The sequence below is a fragment of the Oncorhynchus keta genome, chromosome 22 (assembly GCF_023373465.1).
Source record: "Oncorhynchus keta strain PuntledgeMale-10-30-2019 chromosome 22, Oket_V2, whole genome shotgun sequence".
NCBI classification, from domain to species: domain Eukaryota; kingdom Metazoa; phylum Chordata; class Actinopteri; order Salmoniformes; family Salmonidae; genus Oncorhynchus; species Oncorhynchus keta.
In genome coordinates this window covers 35,505,514-35,525,292 of record NC_068442.1, presented here as the reverse complement: position 1 = coordinate 35,525,292, position 19,779 = coordinate 35,505,514, and the positions used below count along the sequence as shown (strand labels likewise).

At 43.3% G+C, this 19,779-nt stretch overlaps 1 protein-coding gene across 1 annotated transcript in view; it reads right to left on the bottom strand.

Moving 5' to 3' along the window:
- Window positions 1-19,779, bottom strand: part of ncanb (neurocan b) — a 342,495-nt gene that overhangs the window by 147,659 nt on the left and 175,057 nt on the right. The window contains exon 11 of the mRNA XM_052475091.1: window positions 11,345-11,458. Coding sequence (XP_052331051.1) covers window positions 11,345-11,458 — 114 coding nt within the window. The remainder of the gene's footprint in view (window positions 1-11,344; window positions 11,459-19,779) is intronic.

The following is a 19,779-nucleotide window of genomic DNA, read 5'->3' as shown; positions in this document are numbered from 1 at the left end:
ATACTGCATCACCCCAACTGTTACATAGCACATACTGTATTACACTGTTATAGCACATACTGCATCACCCCAACTGTTACATAGCACATACTGTATCACCTCAACTGTTACATAGCACATACTGCATCACCCCAACTGTTACATAGCACATACTGTATCACCCCAACTGTTACATAGCACATACTGTATCACCCCAACTGTTACATAGCACATACTGTATCACCTCAACTGTTACATAGCACATACTGTATCACCGCAACTGTTACATAGCACATACTGCATCACCCCAACTGTTACATAGCACATACTGCATCACCCCAACTGTTACATAGCACATACTGCATCACCCCAACTGTTACATAGCACATACTGCATCACCCCAACTGTTACATAGCACATACTGCATCACCCCAACTGTTACATAGCACATACTGTATCACCTCAACTGTTACATAGCACATACTGTATCACCTCAACTGTTACATAGCACATACTGCATCACCCCAACTGTTACATAGCACATACTGCATCACCCCAACTGTTACATAGCACATACTGCATCACCCCAACTGTTACATAGCACATACTGCATCACCCCAACTGTTAAATAGCACATACTGCATCACCCCAACTGTTACATAGCACATACTGCATCACCCCAACTGTTACATAGCACATACTGCATCACCCCAACTGTTACATAGCACATACTGCATCACCCCAACTGTTACATAGCACATACTGTATCACCCCAACTGTTACATAGCACATACTGTATCACCTCAACTATTACATAGCACATACTGTATCACCTCAACTGTTACATAGCACATACTGTATCACCTCAACTGTTACATAGCACATACTGCATCACCCCAACTGTTACATAGCACATACTGCTTCACCCCAACTGTTACATAGCACATACTGCTTCACCCCAACTGTTACATAGCACATACTGCATCACCTCAACTGTTACATAGCACATACTGTATCACCTCAACTGTTACATAGCACATATTGTATCACCCCAACTGTTACATAGCACATACTGCATCACCCCAACTGTTACATAGCACATACTGCATCACCCCAACTGTTACATAGCACATACTGCATCACCCCAACTGTTACATAGCACATACTGCATCACCCCAACTGTTACATAGCACATACTGTATCACCTCAACTGTTACATAGCACATACTGCATCACCTCAACTGTTACATAGCACATACTGCATCACCCCAACTGTTACATAGCACATACTGCATCACCCCAACTGTTACATAGCACATACTGCATCACCCCAACTGTTAAATAGCACATACTGCATCACCCCAACTGTTACATAGCACATACTGCATCACCCCAACTGTTACATAGCACATACTGCATCACCCCAACTGTTACATAGCACATACTGCATCACCCCAACTGTTACATAGCACATACTGTATCACCCCAACTGTTACATAGCACATACTGTATCACCTCAACTATTACATAGCACATACTGTATCACCTCAACTGTTACATAGCACATACTGTATCACCTCAACTGTTACATAGCACATACTGCATCACCCCAACTGTTACATAGCACATACTGCTTCACCCCAACTGTTACATAGCACATACTGCTTCACCCCAACTGTTACATAGCACATACTGCATCACCCCAACTGTTACATAGCACATACTGTATCACCTCAACTGTTACATAGCACATACTGCATCACCCCAACTGTTACATAGCACATACTGCATCACCCCGACTGTTACATAGCACATACTGTATCACCCCAACTGTTACATAGCACATACTGTATCACCTCAACTATTACATAGCACATACTGTATCACCTCAACTGTTACATAGCACATACTGTATCACCTCAACTGTTACATAGCACATACTGCATCACCCCAACTGTTACATAGCACATACTGTATCACCCCAACTGTTACATAGCACATACTGTATCACCTCAACTGTTACATACACATACTGCATCACCCCAACTGTTACATAGCACATACTGTATCACCCCAACTGTTACATAGCACATACTGCATCACCCCAACTGTTACATAGCACATACTGCATCACCCCAACTGTTACATAGCACATACTGCATCACCCCAACTGTTACATAGCACATACTGTATCACCCCAACTGTTACATAGCACATACTGCATCACCTCAACTGTTACATAGCACATACTGCATCACCCCAACTGTTACATAGCACATACTGTATTACCCCAACTGTTACATAGCACATACTGCATCACCCCAACTGTTACATAGCACATACTGTATCACCTCAACTGTTACATAGCACATACTGCATCACCCCAACTGTTACATAGCACATACTGTATCACCCCAACTGTTACATAGCACATACTGTATCACCCCAACTGTTACATAGCACATACTGTATCACCTCAACTGTTACATAGCACATACTGTATCACCTCAACTGTTACATAGCACATACTGTATCACCTCAGCTGTTACATAGCACATACTGCATCACCCCAACTGTTACATAGCACATACTGTATCACCCCAACTGTTACATAGCACATACTGTATCACCCAAACTGTTACATAGCACATACTGCATCACCCCAACTGTTACATAGCACATACTGTATCACCTCAACTGTTACATAGCACATACTGCATCACCTCAACTGTTACATAGCAAATACTGCATCACCCCAACTGTTACATAGCACATACTGCATCACCCCAACTGTTACATAGCACATACTGCATCACCCCAACTGTTACATAGCACATACTGCATCACCCCAACTGTTACATAGCACATACTGCTTCACCCCAACTGTTACATAGCACATACTGTATCACCTCAACTGTTACATAGCACATACTGTATCACCTCAACTGTTACATAGCACATACTGTATCACCCCAACTGTTACATAGCACATACTGTATCACCTCAACTATTACATAGCACATACTGTATCACCTCAACTGTTACATAGCACATACTGTATCACCTCAACTGTTACATAGCACATACTGCATCACCCCAACTGTTACATAGCACATACTGTATCACCCCAACTGTTACATAGCACATACTGTATCACCTCAACTGTTACATAGCACATACTGCATCACCCCAACTGTTACATAGCACATACTGTATCACCCCAACTGTTACATAGCACATACTGCATCACCTCAACTGTTACATAGCACATACTGCATCACCCCAACTGTTACATAGCACATACTGTATTACCCCAACTGTTACATAGCACATACTGTATCACCCCAACTGTTACATAGCACATACTGCATCACCCCAACTGTTACATAGCACATACTGCATCACCCCAACTGTTACATAGCACATACTGCATCACCCCAACTGTTACATAGCACATACTGTATCACCCCAACTGTTACATAGCACATACTGCATCACCTCAACTGTTACATAGCACATACTGCATCACCCCAACTGTTACATAGCACATACTGTATTACCCCAACTGTTACATAGCACATACTGCATCACCCCAACTGTTACATAGCACATACTGTATCACCTCAACTGTTACATAGCACATACTGCATCACCCCAACTGTTACATAGCACATACTGTATCACCCCAACTGTTACATAGCACATACTGTATCACCCCAACTGTTACATAGCACATACTGTATCACCTCAACTGTTACATAGCACATACTGTATCACCTCAACTGTTACATAGCACATACTGTATCACCTCAGCTGTTACATAGCACATACTGCATCACCCCAACTGTTACATAGCACATACTGTATCACCCCAACTGTTACATAGCACATACTGTATCACCCCAACTGTTACATAGCACATACTGCATCACCCCAACTGTTACATAGCACATACTGTATCACCTCAACTGTTACATAGCACATACTGCATCACCTCAACTGTTACATAGCAAATACTGCATCACCCCAACTGTTACATAGCACATACTGCATCACCCCAACTGTTACATAGCACATACTGCATCACCCCAACTGTTACATAGCACATACTGCATCACCCCAACTGTTACATAGCACATACTGCTTCACCCCAACTGTTACATAGCACATACTGTATCACCTCAACTGTTACATAGCACATACTGTATCACCTCAACTGTTACATAGCACATACTGTATCACCCCAACTGTTACATAGCACATACTGTATCACCTCAACTGTTACATAGCACATACTGTATCACCTCAACTGTTACATAGCACATACTGTATCACCCCAACATGCTGCCATTACCTGTACTACACACCACTTTTACACAGCAGATACTACTGTATCACCTTAACACGCTGCTAGCCTTCCTAGCTGAGGCCCCACGGTCGAGATCTCTGTCAATATTAGTCTAATTGGAATATTGAAATAATTTTTCAAATGTCGGAGAGACAGACAGTAAGGTTTATAGAAATCTCTTCTGTTGAAAACTAAATATTTGTCTAAAATACATTTTTATACTGGAGATCGAGTTCATAAGTTCCTTGCCTGGGCTGATGAGACAGTGGATTGCGCAGTCAGATGGAACAGAGTAAATCTCTGTAGACAAACATTGGTAGTAGAATGGCCTTGCCATTTAGTAACTTTCAACGTGGTACCGTCAAAGGATGCCACCTTTCTAAGTCAGTTCGTCAAATTCTATGCTCTAAGTGATGTTATTGTGAAGTGGAACAACAACGGCTCAGCCACAAAGTGGTAGGCCACACAAGCTCACAGAATGAGACCGCCGAGTGCTGAAGCATGTAGAGCGTAAAAATCGTCTGTCTTCAGTTGCAACACTCACTACCGAATTCCTAACTGCCTCTGGAAGCAACGTCAGCACAATAACTGTTCGTCAGTAGCTTCATATGTTTCCATGGCCGAGCAGCCTAAGATCACCATGTGCAATGCCAAGCATCAGCTGGAGTGGTGCAAAGCTTCCCAACATTGGTCCCTGCAGCAGTGGAAATGCTTTCTCTGGAGTGATGAACCACGCTTCACCATCTGGCAGTCCCACGGACAAATCATGGTTTGGCGGATACTAGGAGAATGCAAACAAAGCGATGTCCATACAGAAATGGTTTGTCAAGATCGGTGTGGAAGAACTTGACTGGCCTGCAGAGCTTTGACCTCAACCCTATTGAACATCTTTGGGATGAATTGGGACGCCGTCTGCGAGCCAGGCTTAATCGCCCAACATCAGTGACCGACCTCACGAATGCTCTTGTGACTGAATGGAAGCAAGTCCCTGAAGCAATTTTCCAACATCTTCTGTGGACAAACTCCATAATAATGCCCATGATTTTGGAACGAGATGTTCGACGACCAGGTGTCCAAATACATTTGGTCATGTAGTGTATCTGTCATAGTTCTTCATAGTATCTGAACAATTGTATTTTCTCTGTCCCCTTAGTTCCATGATCATGGTTCAATGTTTTCCTTAGAAATGTCTATTGATATCTCCTCTCTTCAGGGTTGAATAATTTATGTGTGGTATTATAAAAAAAAAAAAATTGCTAACATGCATTGGTCAAGACTGTAAGGCTCGTCCTCTTCTGACGAGGAGTAAGAGATATCGGACCAATTTGCAGCGTGGTAAGTGTCCATTTTAATATGTATAACTGAACACTACAAAATACAAAATAACCAAGTGAAAGAACAAAACAAACAAAACAGTCCCGTGTGGCACAAACACATAATCCTCCACAACTCAAAATTGAAACCAGGCTACCTAAGTATGGTTCTCAATCAGGGACAACAATTGACAGCTGCCTCTGATTGAGAACCATACCAGGCCAAACACAGAAATCCCAAATCATAGAAAAAGGAACATAGACAACCCACCCAACTCATGCCCTGACCATACTAAAACAAAGACATAACAAAAGAACTAAGGTCAGAACGTGACAAAGACTGAAGTCACATTGTCAAAACTCTGTACACAGTCAGCGAAACAGAAGTATATATGGACCAAACTATGAATCCTTTTTTATTGCTTACACACAAAATACATTCAATGACCACATTCTCTGAAATCCATTAACTCTTTTCTCATTCATACTCCACCACCTGCAAAACGATATATTTGCAGCACGTTTTCAAATGCAAACACACTGTTTCCAAAACTGTTAAAAACACATTCAAAACATAATGATGGCAAATGTTGTGCATTTCTGCAGTAACCAGATTGAAAAATATAGATAATCTGAGCAGAATATTTAATCATTCCAAACACAGCTGATTGCAATTTCAGCTTGAAAGTCTACCCAAGTGTCCTGTTTTTAGTCTGGTCACCAAACAGACAAAGAGGACGGCTTCGAAATGATTTAGTTTGGAAACATGGATCAAGGAAGACGGGTTGGTGGGGAAAGAAGAGTGGCAGGGAGAGGGAGACAGCGTGGAGGACAAAGGAGAGGAAGACCAAGAGCTGGGGTCTCTGATGAGATAAGGGCCACAATTATTGACCATGTTGAAAACCATGGTCTCTCTTTGAGAGAGGCCGGTTTAAGGGTGCAACCAAATCTGCAGCTTTCAACAGTTGCATCAATAGTACACATTTCAGGAAAAACAACAGGTGTGCATCCTTCAATGATAATTGAACTACATATTACAGTACAATACAATATGTTCACATGTACTGACATTTTGAAATATATTGATTGTTTTGTGTTTTTCAGTAGGATCCAAGGGTTAGAATATTATCAGCTGCGCAGGAAATTGCCATGGTTGTCAATGCAATAAAACTGTGGGAAGTTCGGGACAGAGTGCTGGCAGACAATATCACTTTTGGGAATGTGAATGCGGTCAGCACAACAACAATTGCCAGAGTCCCAGAGAAACATTAAATACGGATGAAGCAGTTGTACCCTTTGAGAGAAACGGTGAACGTGTGAAAGAACTCCGGTATCAACATGTCCAGGTAAGATGTCTGTAATAACCAAACAGGTACATACACAGCTATGCATAATGTAAAGTACCGTAAAACTGGATTTACTGGATCTTAGAGTAATGGAGATGGAAGCCAGGCAAACTGCACATACATTCATCTTTGTGGATGAAGCTGGATTCAACCTGAGTAACCGTGGATGTCCCAGGCCAGAGAAGAGCTAGCATCACAATGTGTGCAGCACTGTCCTGTTATGGTTTGTTGTTACACACACCTCTCATTGGCCCCTACAATACAGAGAGGCTCATTTCTTTTCTGGATGACCTGCATAATCAACTTGTGCCAGTGGAGGAGAGAGGGGCCAGAAACTCCCCTACCTTCGTTGTGTGGGATAATGTGGCTTTCCACCACTCTGCTGCAGTCAGACTGTTTGCTGCTCATCCCAGGATGTCAGTACTATTCCTGCCTCCGTTCTCCCCCTTCCTAAACCCCATAGAGGAGTTTTTCTCAGCGTGGAGGTGGAAGGTTTATGACCACCATCCACATGACCAGATGTCCTTGCTGGATGCCATGAACGCGGGGTGTGGAGACACTTCTGAAGACTGATAGGGTTGGATTAGACATTCCAGAAGATACTTTCCAAGATGCATCGCCAGAGAAGATATAAGATGTGACGTTGATGAGAACTTGTGGCCAAATGCAGGAGAGAGAAAGAACGAGAACCCTCACAGTACTGTACAGTATGAGTGATTATACTACACATGTTGATGAGAACTAGAACCCTCACAGTACTGTACAGTATGAGTGATTATACTACACATGTTGATGAGAACTAGAACCCTCACAGTACTGTACAGTATGAGTGATTATACTACACATGTTGATGAGAACTAGAACCCTCACAGTACTGTACAGTATGAGTGATTATACTATAAATGTTGATGAGAACAAGAACCCTCACAGTACTGTACAGTATGAGTGATTATACTATAAATGTTGATGAGAACAAGAACCCTCACAGTACTGTACAGTATGAGTGTTATACTATAAATGTTGATGAGAACAAGAACCCTCACAGTACTGTACAGTATGAGTGATTATACTATAAATGTTGATGAGAACAAGAACCCTCACAGTACTGTACAGTATGAGTGATTATACTATAAATGTTGATGAGAACAAGAACCCTCACAGTACTGTACAGTATGAGTGATTATACTATAAATGTTGATGAGAACAAGAACCCTCACAGTACTGTACAGTATGAGTGATTATACTATAAATGTTGATGAGAACAAGAACCCTCACAGTACTGTACAGTATGAGTGATTATACTATAAATGTTGATGAGAACAAGAACCCTCACAGTACTGTACAGTATGAGTGATTATACTATAAATGTTGATGAGAACAAGAACCCTCACAGTACTGTACAGTATGAGTGATTATACTATAAATGTTGATGAGAACAAGAACCCTCACAGTACTGTACAGTATGAGTGTTATACTATACATGTTGATGATATTTCCTGGCAATTATTATTGCAGCCCAGAAATTTCAGGAATTTGTTTTGTTTCAACTTTTTTTTTAAATTCACAAGTAAATTACTATACGCAAAGATATAGACAAAATAAAGGCTATTGAAGCAAATTGCTGTATTTCTGATTCATTCTTGTTACATATACTTTAGTACATTCAATAAAGTGAAAAGGTGTTTTTCTATAATGAAATACTGATTTCTGTGAAAAATCATTTAAGCTTAAAAGATAAGTTAATCATTTATGTAATGTGTTATTTAGGTCAGTGTGTTATGAGTGACAATGTATGCTTTGTATGTATGCTTTCTGAATTGTTGCCAGTGTTCTGGTCTAACAAGCTTATTTTGAGACATGTATGTTTTGGTGGTTTGAGTGAGTTTTGGAGGTGAGATTAACTGTTTGGCCAAGATGCACATTGGTAATGCAGACTGTGTGAAGAGTTTTAAAAAAGTGCTTGTTAGCAATTCAAAATAACTCTAAGCACTGAGCCAGATGGCGACCACAGCCTCCCCTCTCCTCCACTCTCTCCTCTCAGGCCTGCTGATCCAAGTAAACCATAAAGACAGTTACCCACCAGGGTCCACATTGCCCCATGCGGCTAAAAGGAGATGTGTGTGTGTGTGTGTGTGTGTGGGGGGGTCGTGGGTCCATAGCCTCTTAAATAGCTAATCTGTATGAGTGCGGTGGTTGTGGCAATCAGGCTGGCAGGGCGTTGATTGGAGGGGAGGCCCTGGGGAAGAGGCTGCTCCCGCTCCAGCAGTGGACACACACATCACTGAGCCTCAAACCTCTACGCCTCACAGCCGGTCCATCTCTACACACACATCACTGAGCCTCAAACCTCTACGCCTCACAGCCGGTCCATCTCTACACACACATCACTGAGCCTCAAATCTCTACGCCTCTCGGCCTGTCCATCTCTACACAAACACATCACTGAGCCTCAAATCTCTACGCCTCACGGCCTGTCCATCTCTACACAAACACATCACTGAGCCTCAAACCTCCACGCCTCACGGCCTGTCCATCTCTACACAAACACATCACTGAGCCTCAAATCTCCACGCCTCACGGCCTGTCCATCTCTACACAAACACATCACTGAGCCTCAAATCTCTACGCCTCACGGCCTGTCCATCTCTACACAAACACATCACTGAGCCTCAAATCTCCACGCCTCACGGCCTGTCCATCTCTACACAAACACATCACTGAGCCTCAAATCTCTACGCCTCACGGCCTGTCCATCTCTACACAAACACATCACTGAGCCTCAAGCCTCCACGTGTCTCGGCCTGTCCATCTCTACACAAACGCGTCACTGAGCCTCAAGCCTCCATGTGTCTCGGCCTGTCCATCTCTACACAAACACATCACTGAGCCTCAAACCTCCACGTGTCTCGGCCTGTCCATCTCTACACAAACACATCACTGAGCCTCAAACCTCCACGTGTCTCGGCCTGTCCATCTCTACACACACATCACTGAGCCTCAAACCTCCACGTGTCTCGGCCTGTCCATCTCTACACAAACACATCACTGAGCCTCAAACCTCCACGTGTCTCGGCCTGTCCATCTCTACACACACATCACTGATTGGGATCCTCCGTCTCTTTCTACAGGGTAAGGTATCGATCTGTAAAGGCTCATTACCCTGCCCCAGGTAGAGAAGCAGACTCAGAGCCTTGCAGGAAGAGAGAGCTGGGCTGCTAGGATACAGGCTGACGGTGTGGGTGAGGGAGAGAAAACCTCAGAGGTTGGGCTTCTACTGGGGTAAATATGCATTAGTACACTGCCCATCTCTATTTAAACTCTCCTTCTCTCTTTCATCTCAATCTCTGGGTTTTTCTCTTGGTTCTACAAAGAAATGTTCTCCTAAAGTGTTGTGTTTCACAGACAGTACTGTGGCTGGCTGTCTATCTTTCATAGACCTGCTTTCATGTAATGGAGGCCCAAAACCATTTACATTTTTCAAACAGCATAGCTGCATTCATGCCCACGAGGCATTCTTCCACTTTGAGGGGCTCCAGCAGAGCACAGGTGTTCTGTCATAAGCTGCACCACTGATACATACAGTGGGGGGAAAAAGTATTTAGTCAGCCACCAATTGTGCAAGTTCTCCCACTTAAAAAGATGAGAGAGGCCTGTAATTTTCATCATAGGTACACTTCAACTATGACTGACAAAATGAGGGAAAAAAATCTAGAAAATCACACTGTAAGATTTTTTATGAATTTAATTGCAAATTATGGTGGAAAATAAGTATTTGGTCAATAACAAAAGTTTATCTCAATTCTTTGTTATATACCCTTTGTTGGCAATGACAGAGGTCAAACGTTTTCTGTAAGTCTTCACAAGGTTTTCACACACTTGCTGGTATTTTGACCCATTCCTCCATGCAGATCTCCTCTAGAGCAGTGATGTTTTGGGGCTGTTGCCGGGAAACACGGACTTTCAACTCCCTCCAAAGATTTTCTGTGGGGTTGAGATCTGGAGACTGGCTAGGCCACTCCAGGACCTTGAAATGCTTCTTACGAAGCCACTCCTTCGTTGCCCGGGCGGTGTTTTTGGGATCATTGTCATGCTGAAAGACCAGCCACGTTTCATCTTCAATGCCCTTGCTGATGGAAGGAGGTTTTCACTCAAAATCTCACGATACATGGCCCCATTCATTCTTTCCTTTACACGGATCAGTCGTCCTGGAAATTGCAGGCCTCTCTAATCTTTTTTAAGTGGGAGAACTTGCACAATTGATGGCTGACTAAATACTTTTTTGCCCCACTGTATGACCATTTCCTCTTTCCCCCAGTGATGTGAGTTAATGAGAGAGGTGTTAAGTGATAAAATGTTACCTTTCTCACAAGTGGCTCCACCGTAGCTGGGCAGACACAGGCACACAAAGGAATTGATCTCGTCGATACAGGTGCCTCCATTCTGACACGGGTTTGACTGGCAGTCGTCGATGTCTGTCAGGGAAAAAAAGGGTTGTGTTCATTAGGCACCAAATGGAAGGAAACATATTGAATCAGGGAGGGATCACCTGGACTTGTCCAATAAGAATGGCTTATTTTTGTTTTAAAATGTATGTCCTAATGAATACAACCAAGGAAAAACAAGGATACACGAGGAGACAGGGTCAGTTACAACAATGCAGTCACTGGACACAGCACATATCTTTTGTCACCATCAGAGATCAACTTTTCTGGGAGTTCTGAGCTCTTTTGAGGAGTTTTAATTAAAAGCTTTGATTCAGCAGCCCATCAATAAGTGGGTGGAGGAGCAGTGAAGCGCATGACATTAATTGTGATGCGTATGCAGGACTTGCCTTCCACTCTGCTGTCAATCCTGGACAGGTTATAGTCTCCACTGGCAGGGAAAAGATGCAGGGAGGAGGCAGTTTGATGTTGGAGTTGTTTGATATTCAGATATTTACACCCATGCAATCATGCTAGAGTTGTACTGACACTTCATACTGTATATGTGAAACTGATGCATGTAGCTGTGATACAGATGAACAAACTCATACAGTATACCAGGAATCCATGCTTGTATACACACGAAAAGACACACACACACACACACACACACACACACACACACACACACACACACACACACACACACACACACACACACACACACACACACACACACACACACACACACACACACACACACACACACACACACACACACACACACACACACACACTTTGTGGAGACGTTTAAGGCAAAGGTTCTCCTTTCTGTGTAAAAGCAGAACTATATTTATCTCACTGCTGATCTGGGGCCTTAGGGCAAAATCATTAAAACCACAGCTGGCATCCCAGCAACCATTGCCCTCAGAACATCTGAGTATATCTTGGGGGCCCGGGTGAGAGGGCAGGAGACGGGTATTGAGTAACGTAGGGATCACGATTTTTATAGTTCTCCAAGTCTGGAAGAGTGTGGAAGGTGGTGTGTCCCTAGGTTGGATTACAGGGATTTGATGGCGAGGCGTGTTGGATAAAAGCAGCTTGTGGTGGTTATCAAAGCGGAGAGAAGAAAGGCAGGAGTTAGTCTGAATCCACACTGGGACGGCCTGCCATGTCTAGACGATGAATCAACAGACCAGGAGGGAGGGATTACTACAGCACACATACAGAGACGTATGGAGGCTCTGACTGGTGCTGTACTGTATATATAGCAGGGCTCTCAGCTGGGTTCTCTAGTACTGCAATGTTTCTCTGCTAATCAGGAAGTGTGATACTTTGGAGTACAGAAGAGTTGAAAGCTGGCCACTCATCCATCCCATTGTCTGTGAGGTGGTACCACAATCCTCCAAAGAAGACTTGGTTTCGCTCAACTCTGACCCCCATGCAGAGCAGCACTTGACTCTCAACAATGACAGGAAAGAGGGAACATACTGCTGGGCCGGCCCTGGCCTCTTGAGCGTCTCCCCTCCCTCCTCATCCCATCCTCCTCCAGCTTCAGACACAGCAGGCATAACAGAGGAGAGCAAAGAGAGGCCAGAGAGCTCATTCAGTGGCCACTCAGTGTCCACCCAGCCCAGCTGGCTAACTGGGGATAAACTGTAGTCGGGGCAGGTGGTGGACGGTGGAGGGCGGCTGCTGCCCAGCCTTCTCTGGCTTCCTCCCCAGGACAACACAGGCAGGCCTGAAAGCCTAGAAGCTATTCTCCATCCCCAAGGACTCCCTGCAGCAGCCGGTGGAGGATTGTGAGGATTGTTCATCGGCTGGCAGAGGAGAGAGAGGGGAGAGAGAGAGCGAGTGAAAGAGCGAGTGAAAGAGGCCAGACTAACTGGGGGGTACCGCTGACAAATGTGCAGTCTCAGCCTAGATGACATGGGTGAGAGAGAGAGAGAGAGAGAGAGAGAGAGAGAGAGAGAGAGAGAGAGAGAGAGAGAGAGAGAGAGAGAGAGAGAGTGAGAGATTGCAGTCTTGGCCAGTCCACCCACCAACCCCCCCACCACCCCACCCTCGTCTCTATGGGGTGTGTATGCCAGTCCAGTCTAATACTATTTAGGGCCAGGCCCCTCTATTCCTGCTGTTTCCAGTTCTGGAGGGTTTTTCCCCCTACTTCACCACAGCAAGATTTATGCTTTCAATTCCAGACGCGGCCAGGGCATCTGTGAACATGGAGCCAAATAAAAAGTAAACAGCTCTCTCTTTTATAAATGTGAATTTCAACAATTTCACGCCAATGAATCCCAGCAGGTTTTTCCTCTGGGCCCAGTTAGAGTCCACAGACTAGAATCTAATAAAGGAGGCAAATAAACGAAGAAAGGATCAATATCATGACCAAGGACTTTCTCTCAGTCAGACAGACCAGCATTAAAAAAGTTCCCCAGGCATATTTCCTCTCTCTCTCATTCACGTTTTCTCCCTCTCCTGTTCTCTCTCCCGTTCTCTCCCTCCTACAATGGTGATGCTGTGGGGTTCAAGTCTTAATGATTAAAAATGTAAAGGCATGTGACACAGGCAGACAGAAGTCATTTGCCATGCAGGGGTAGAGAGGGATTCATTGAGTCTCTCTCTCTCTCTCTCTCTCTCTCTCTCTCTCTCTCTCTCTCTCTCTCTCTCTCTCTCTCTCTCTCTCTCTCTCTGTGTGTGTGTGACTGTCAGGATCAACATCACCAAGCCCTGCCACAGACACACAGATGACAGTCTCTCTCTGCCATGCTGCATGATACCCACATTCCTAAGTCAGTCGGCTCCTCACAAAACAGACACTACAGTCTACCTGAGAACTAATATGGTCTACCTTACATAAAACTATCCATACAGAAAGTATATAATCTACAGCACCTGGAAACCAGAGGAATGGATTGCTAAATTGGCATTGCACAGTGAAGTCGCAATCTATCTCAGTTGGCTATTCATAACACAGACACTAGTACTATACTATACCTTGGTGCAAGGAAAGACGTTACTGTAGCTACCAGTTTCCTCTGAGGCAATCAACACATCAGCATTCACCTATAAAGTCAGCATTCCATTCATTAAACAGGCATTACGATGAGCATCAGAGTTAACCACCCACAGGAAATAACCTATCGTTTGCAGCAAAGAAGCCATCACCCACCTCAGTTAACATTCACACTGACAGCCCCATGAATGAAAACTAAAATGGCCGCATTGAGCAAGTCAACATCTCTGGAGTGTATTTGTTGGCCTTGGAACCTAATGATAACCATTTCCTTGACACTTTATGATAACCATTTCCTTGACAGCATCTTAAAGGGATCATTATCTGAAGGATGGTTTCTGCCACTTAAAACTCTGTGGAGTGTTTTGGATCCACAGCGGGCAGCACCAGGGTGATACACGTCTGCCTGCACGTCCTAATGACAGTTTGAGAGAGGGCATTGAAATTCAGTGGTGTCCGTCTCCTTTGAGTTTGCTTTATTACGTTTGAAGGATAAATGACCCGCTTTCAAGGGAACAGTCGTCGTCCTGTTGCTGTTGATGTTGCTGTTGTCTCTTTCGTAATTACTTTGGCAACATGTGAATAGTCTCGCCTTTTCAATGAAATGTGCTTTATGGATTGGGCAGTGAAGTGGGATTGTCAGAGGGGAGGACATAGAAAATGTGGCGGATAGAGAGGGATAGAGCGAGAGATAGAGAGAGGGAGGAAGGGAAGTAAGGAGGAAGAGAGTGAAAAAATAAAGAGGAGAGAGAAAGGGAGATTGAATTGAAGAATTCATAGACTCTAACCACTTCTGGGAAAATTGGAAAACACTAAACAAACAACAACAAAAATAATTATCTATCCAAAATGGAGACGTATGGGTAAACCACTTCTCCAATCTTTTTGGCTCTATAATAAAGAATAAAGAGCAAAAACATATACATGATCAAATATTAATGTAATGCTCCGGGTGTCGTGGGTGTGGAGTCAAATGCAGGAGACAGAGTTCAATGCTGTGCGTCTTTTAATAGCACCAACGCACCACAGGGTGCTCACAAAAGTTACGTTCCCAAAACACAGGGAATCAAAAAATACAATAGAAAAATACACGACCAGGCACTAACACGTACCTTTACAACAGCGCCGAAGGTTACAATGAAATAATCCCGCACAACAACCAGGCGGGCCGGCTGTCTAATAAAGACAAACTAATTAACCTAAACAGGTGCTACCACTAAACATACAAGGAGGGGGAGGAAAAACAATCAGTGGCAGCTAATAGGCCAGTGACGACGACCGCCGAGCTCCACCCGCCCGGGAAGGGGAAACACCCTCGGTCGGACTCGTGACAATTAAAGTCTACCAGAACCCACTGGATTCTCCAATTACCTTAAATGAGTTACAGGACAAAATAAAAACCCTCCAACCCAAATTGATGGTATCCTTAATGAAATGATCAAATATACAGGCAACAAATTCCAATTGGCTATACTAAAACTCTTTAACATCATCCTTAGCTCTGGCATCTTCCCCAATATTTAGAACCAAGGACTGATCACCCCAATCCACAAAAGTGGAGACAAATTTGACCCGAATAACTACCGTGGAATACACGTCGACAGTAACCCTGGGAAAATCCTCTGCATTATCATTAACAGCAGACTCGTACATTTCCTCAATGAAAACAATGTACTGAGCAAATGTCAAATTGGCTTTTTACCAAATTACCGTACAACAGACCATGTATTCACCCTATACACTCTAATTGACAACCAAACAAACCAACACAAAGGCAAAGTCTTCTCATGCTTTGTTGATTTCAAAAAAGCCTTCGACTCAATTTGGCATGAGGGTCTGCTATACAAATTGATGGAAACGTGAAGAACAAACGGAGCTATTTCGCCTACAAAAATAATATTTTGGGAAAAAAGGAACATTGGCTATCTAACTGGGAGTCTCATGAGTGAAAACATCCGAAGCTCATCAAAGGTAAATGATTTAATTTGATTGCTTTTCTGATTTCCGTGACCAAGTTACCTGCTGCTAGCTGGACAAAATGCTATGCTAGGCTATCGAAAAACTTACACAAATGCTTGTCTAGCTTTGGCTGTAAAGCATATTTTGAAAATCTGAGATGACAGGGTGATTAACAAAAGGCTAAGCTGTGTCTCAATATATTTCACTTGTGATTTTCATGACTAGGAATATTTATGTCCGTTGCGTTATGCTAATTCGTGTCAGTCGATGATTACGCTCCCTCATGCGGGATGGGGAGTCATTAGAGGATAACAAAGCCATCACCTACAGAGAGATGAACCTGGAGAAGAGTCCCCTAAGCAAGCTGGTCCTGGGGCTCTGTTCACAAACACAAACACACCCCACAGAGCCCCAGGACAGCAGCACAATTAGACCCAACCAAATCATGACAAAACAAAAATATAATTACTTGACACATTGGAAAGAATTAACAAAAAAACAGACCAAACTAGAATGCTATTTGGTCTTAAACAGAGAGTACACAGTGGCAGAATACCTGACCACTGTGACTGACCCAAACTTAAGGAAAGCTTTGACTATGTACAGACTCAGTGCTATTGAGAAAGGCCGCCGTAGGCCGACATGGCTCTCAAGAGAAGACAGGCTATGTGCTCACTGCCCACAAAATGAGGTGGAAACTGAGCTGCACTTCCTAACCTCCTGCCCAATGTATGACCATATTAGAGAGACATATTTCCCTCAGATTACACAGATCCACAAAGAATTCGAAAACAAATCCAATTTTGATAAACTCCCATATCTACTGGGTGAAATTCCACAGTGTGCCATCACAGCAGTAAGATTTGTGACCTGTTGCCACAAGAAAAGGGCAACCAGTGAAGAACAAACACCATTGTAAATACCACCTATATTTATGATTATTTATTTCCCCTTGTGTACTTTAACCATTTGTACATTGTTACAACACTGTATATATATATATATATATATATAATATATATATAATATGACATTTGCAATTTCTTTATTGTTTTGAAACTGTTAATTTTTATTGTTTATTTCACTTTTGTATATTATCTACCTCACTTGCTTTGGCAATGTAAACACATGTTCCCATGCCAATAAAGCCCCTTGAATTTAATTGAATTGAGAGATAGTTAGAGGGTGACAGAGAGAAAGAGAGTGAAAGAGAGAGTGAGAGAGACAGAGAAAGAGAGAGATTGTTAGAGGGTGACAGAGAGAGAGAGTGAAAGAGAGAGAGAGAGAGAGAGAGAGAGAGAGAGAGAGAGAGAGAGAGAGAGAGAGAGAGAGAGAGAGAGAGAGAGAGAGAAAGAAAGAGATAGTTAGAGGTTGACAGAGAGAGAGAGTGAGAGAGAGACAGAGAAAGAGAAAGAGAGAGATAGTTAGAGGGTGACAGAGAGAGAGTGAACGAGAGAGAGAGAGAGAGAGAAAACTAGAGATAGAGGGTGACTGAGAGAGAGACAGAGAAAGAGAGAGTGAGAGAGAGAGAAAGAGAGAGATAGCTAGAGGGTGACAGAGAGAGAGACAGAGAGAGAGACAGAGAAAGAGAGCGTGAGAGAGAGACAGAAAGAGAGAGATAGTTAGAGGGTGACAGAGAGAGAGAGAAAGAGAGTGAACGAGAGACCTGGAACTGCTAATGGGATTATTTGCACTCAACAGGTCCTATTGATGACCTTATGATTCAGCAGAGCATAAGAAAGCTCTATTCAACACTCCACTAACAAAACGTACAGCCGCTGAGTGTGCCGTGAAACAGAGAAGGTAAACCACAATTAGATGGAGCATGTATCAGACACCCATACACCCCACCCCGCACACACACACACACACACACACACACACACACACACACACACACACACACACACACACACACACACACACACACACACACACACACACACACACACACACACACACACACACACACACACACACACACACACACACACACACACACATATACACATACACACACACACACACATACCTGCTGTTGCCAGCGTATGGTAACTCAGCCGCTGTCAGTATGGGAGACAGAAAGCTTGTTTAGTCATAACACAGCCCAACAGCTCAGTAAAGGACCCAGGGTGGGAAACTAAATGCCAACACTTCCCTGATCACACAGTGTTTTGATAGATTAAAGAGAGGGTTAGTGAACCTGGAAATACCAGACGGGAAAAATTCATTTAGGACATGAGAACAGGAAGCGGGAGAATATAGACCTGAAGGAGAGGACTGCTCAGTACCCAGGCTGGTCTTGTCCAGGGCCAATTCCATTTCAATTTAGTCCATTTGAAGTTCCAATTCAACAACTGAAACAAATCCTGATTGAAAATAAATGACACTTGTCATTTCTTGAATTGGAACATTAGTTCATCCCTTCACTCTCTTGAATTGACTGAATGAATGAAATGGAATTGACCCCAAACAGTGATGTAGTGGTAAGTAAAGAGGTGGGTAAACTGTGTGTGTGTGTGTGTGTGTGTGTGTGTGTGTGTGTGTGTGTGTGTGTGTGTGTGTGTGTGTGTGTGTGTGTGTGTGTGTGTGTGTGTGTGTGTGTGTGTGTGTGTGTGTGTGTGTGTGTGTGTGTGTGTGTGTGTGTGTGTGTGTGTGTGTGCCCTTGGCTGGTGGATGTGTATGGGGGAGAAGGAGGATGACTGGACGTAGAGCGGATCAGAGGAGTGAACATAGGAACTGGAGGTACTAAACTCAGCAAAAAAATAAATGTCCCTTTTTCACGACCGTGTCTTTCAAAGATAATTAGTAAAAATACAAATAACTTCACAGATCTTCATTGTAAAGGGTTTAAACACTGTTTCCCAAGCCCGACTACCCTGTATGTAGCCTCGCTACTGTTATAGCCTTGCTACTGTATATAGCCTCGCTACTGTTATAGCTTTGCTACTGTTATAGCCTTGCTACTGTATATAGCCTCGCTACTGTTATAGCTTTGCTACTGTTATAGCCTTGATAATGTATATAGCCTCGCTACTGTTATTTTTTACTGTTGTTTTTATTTCTTTACTTACCTAATACCTTTTTTTGCACTGTTGGTTAGAGCCTGTAAGTAAGCATTTCACTGTTGTATTCGGCGCACGTGACAAATAAACTTCTATTTGATTTGATTTTGTTCAATGAACCATAAATAATTAATGAACATGCACCTGTGGAACGGTCGTTTAGACACTTACAGCTTACAGACAGTAGGCAATTAAGGTCACAGTTATGAAAACTTAGGACACTAAAGAGGCCTTTCTACTGACTCTGAGAAGCACCAAAAGAAAGATGCCCAGGGTCCCTGCTCATCTGCGTGAACGTGCCCTAGGCAGGCTGCAAGGAGGCATGAGGACAGCAG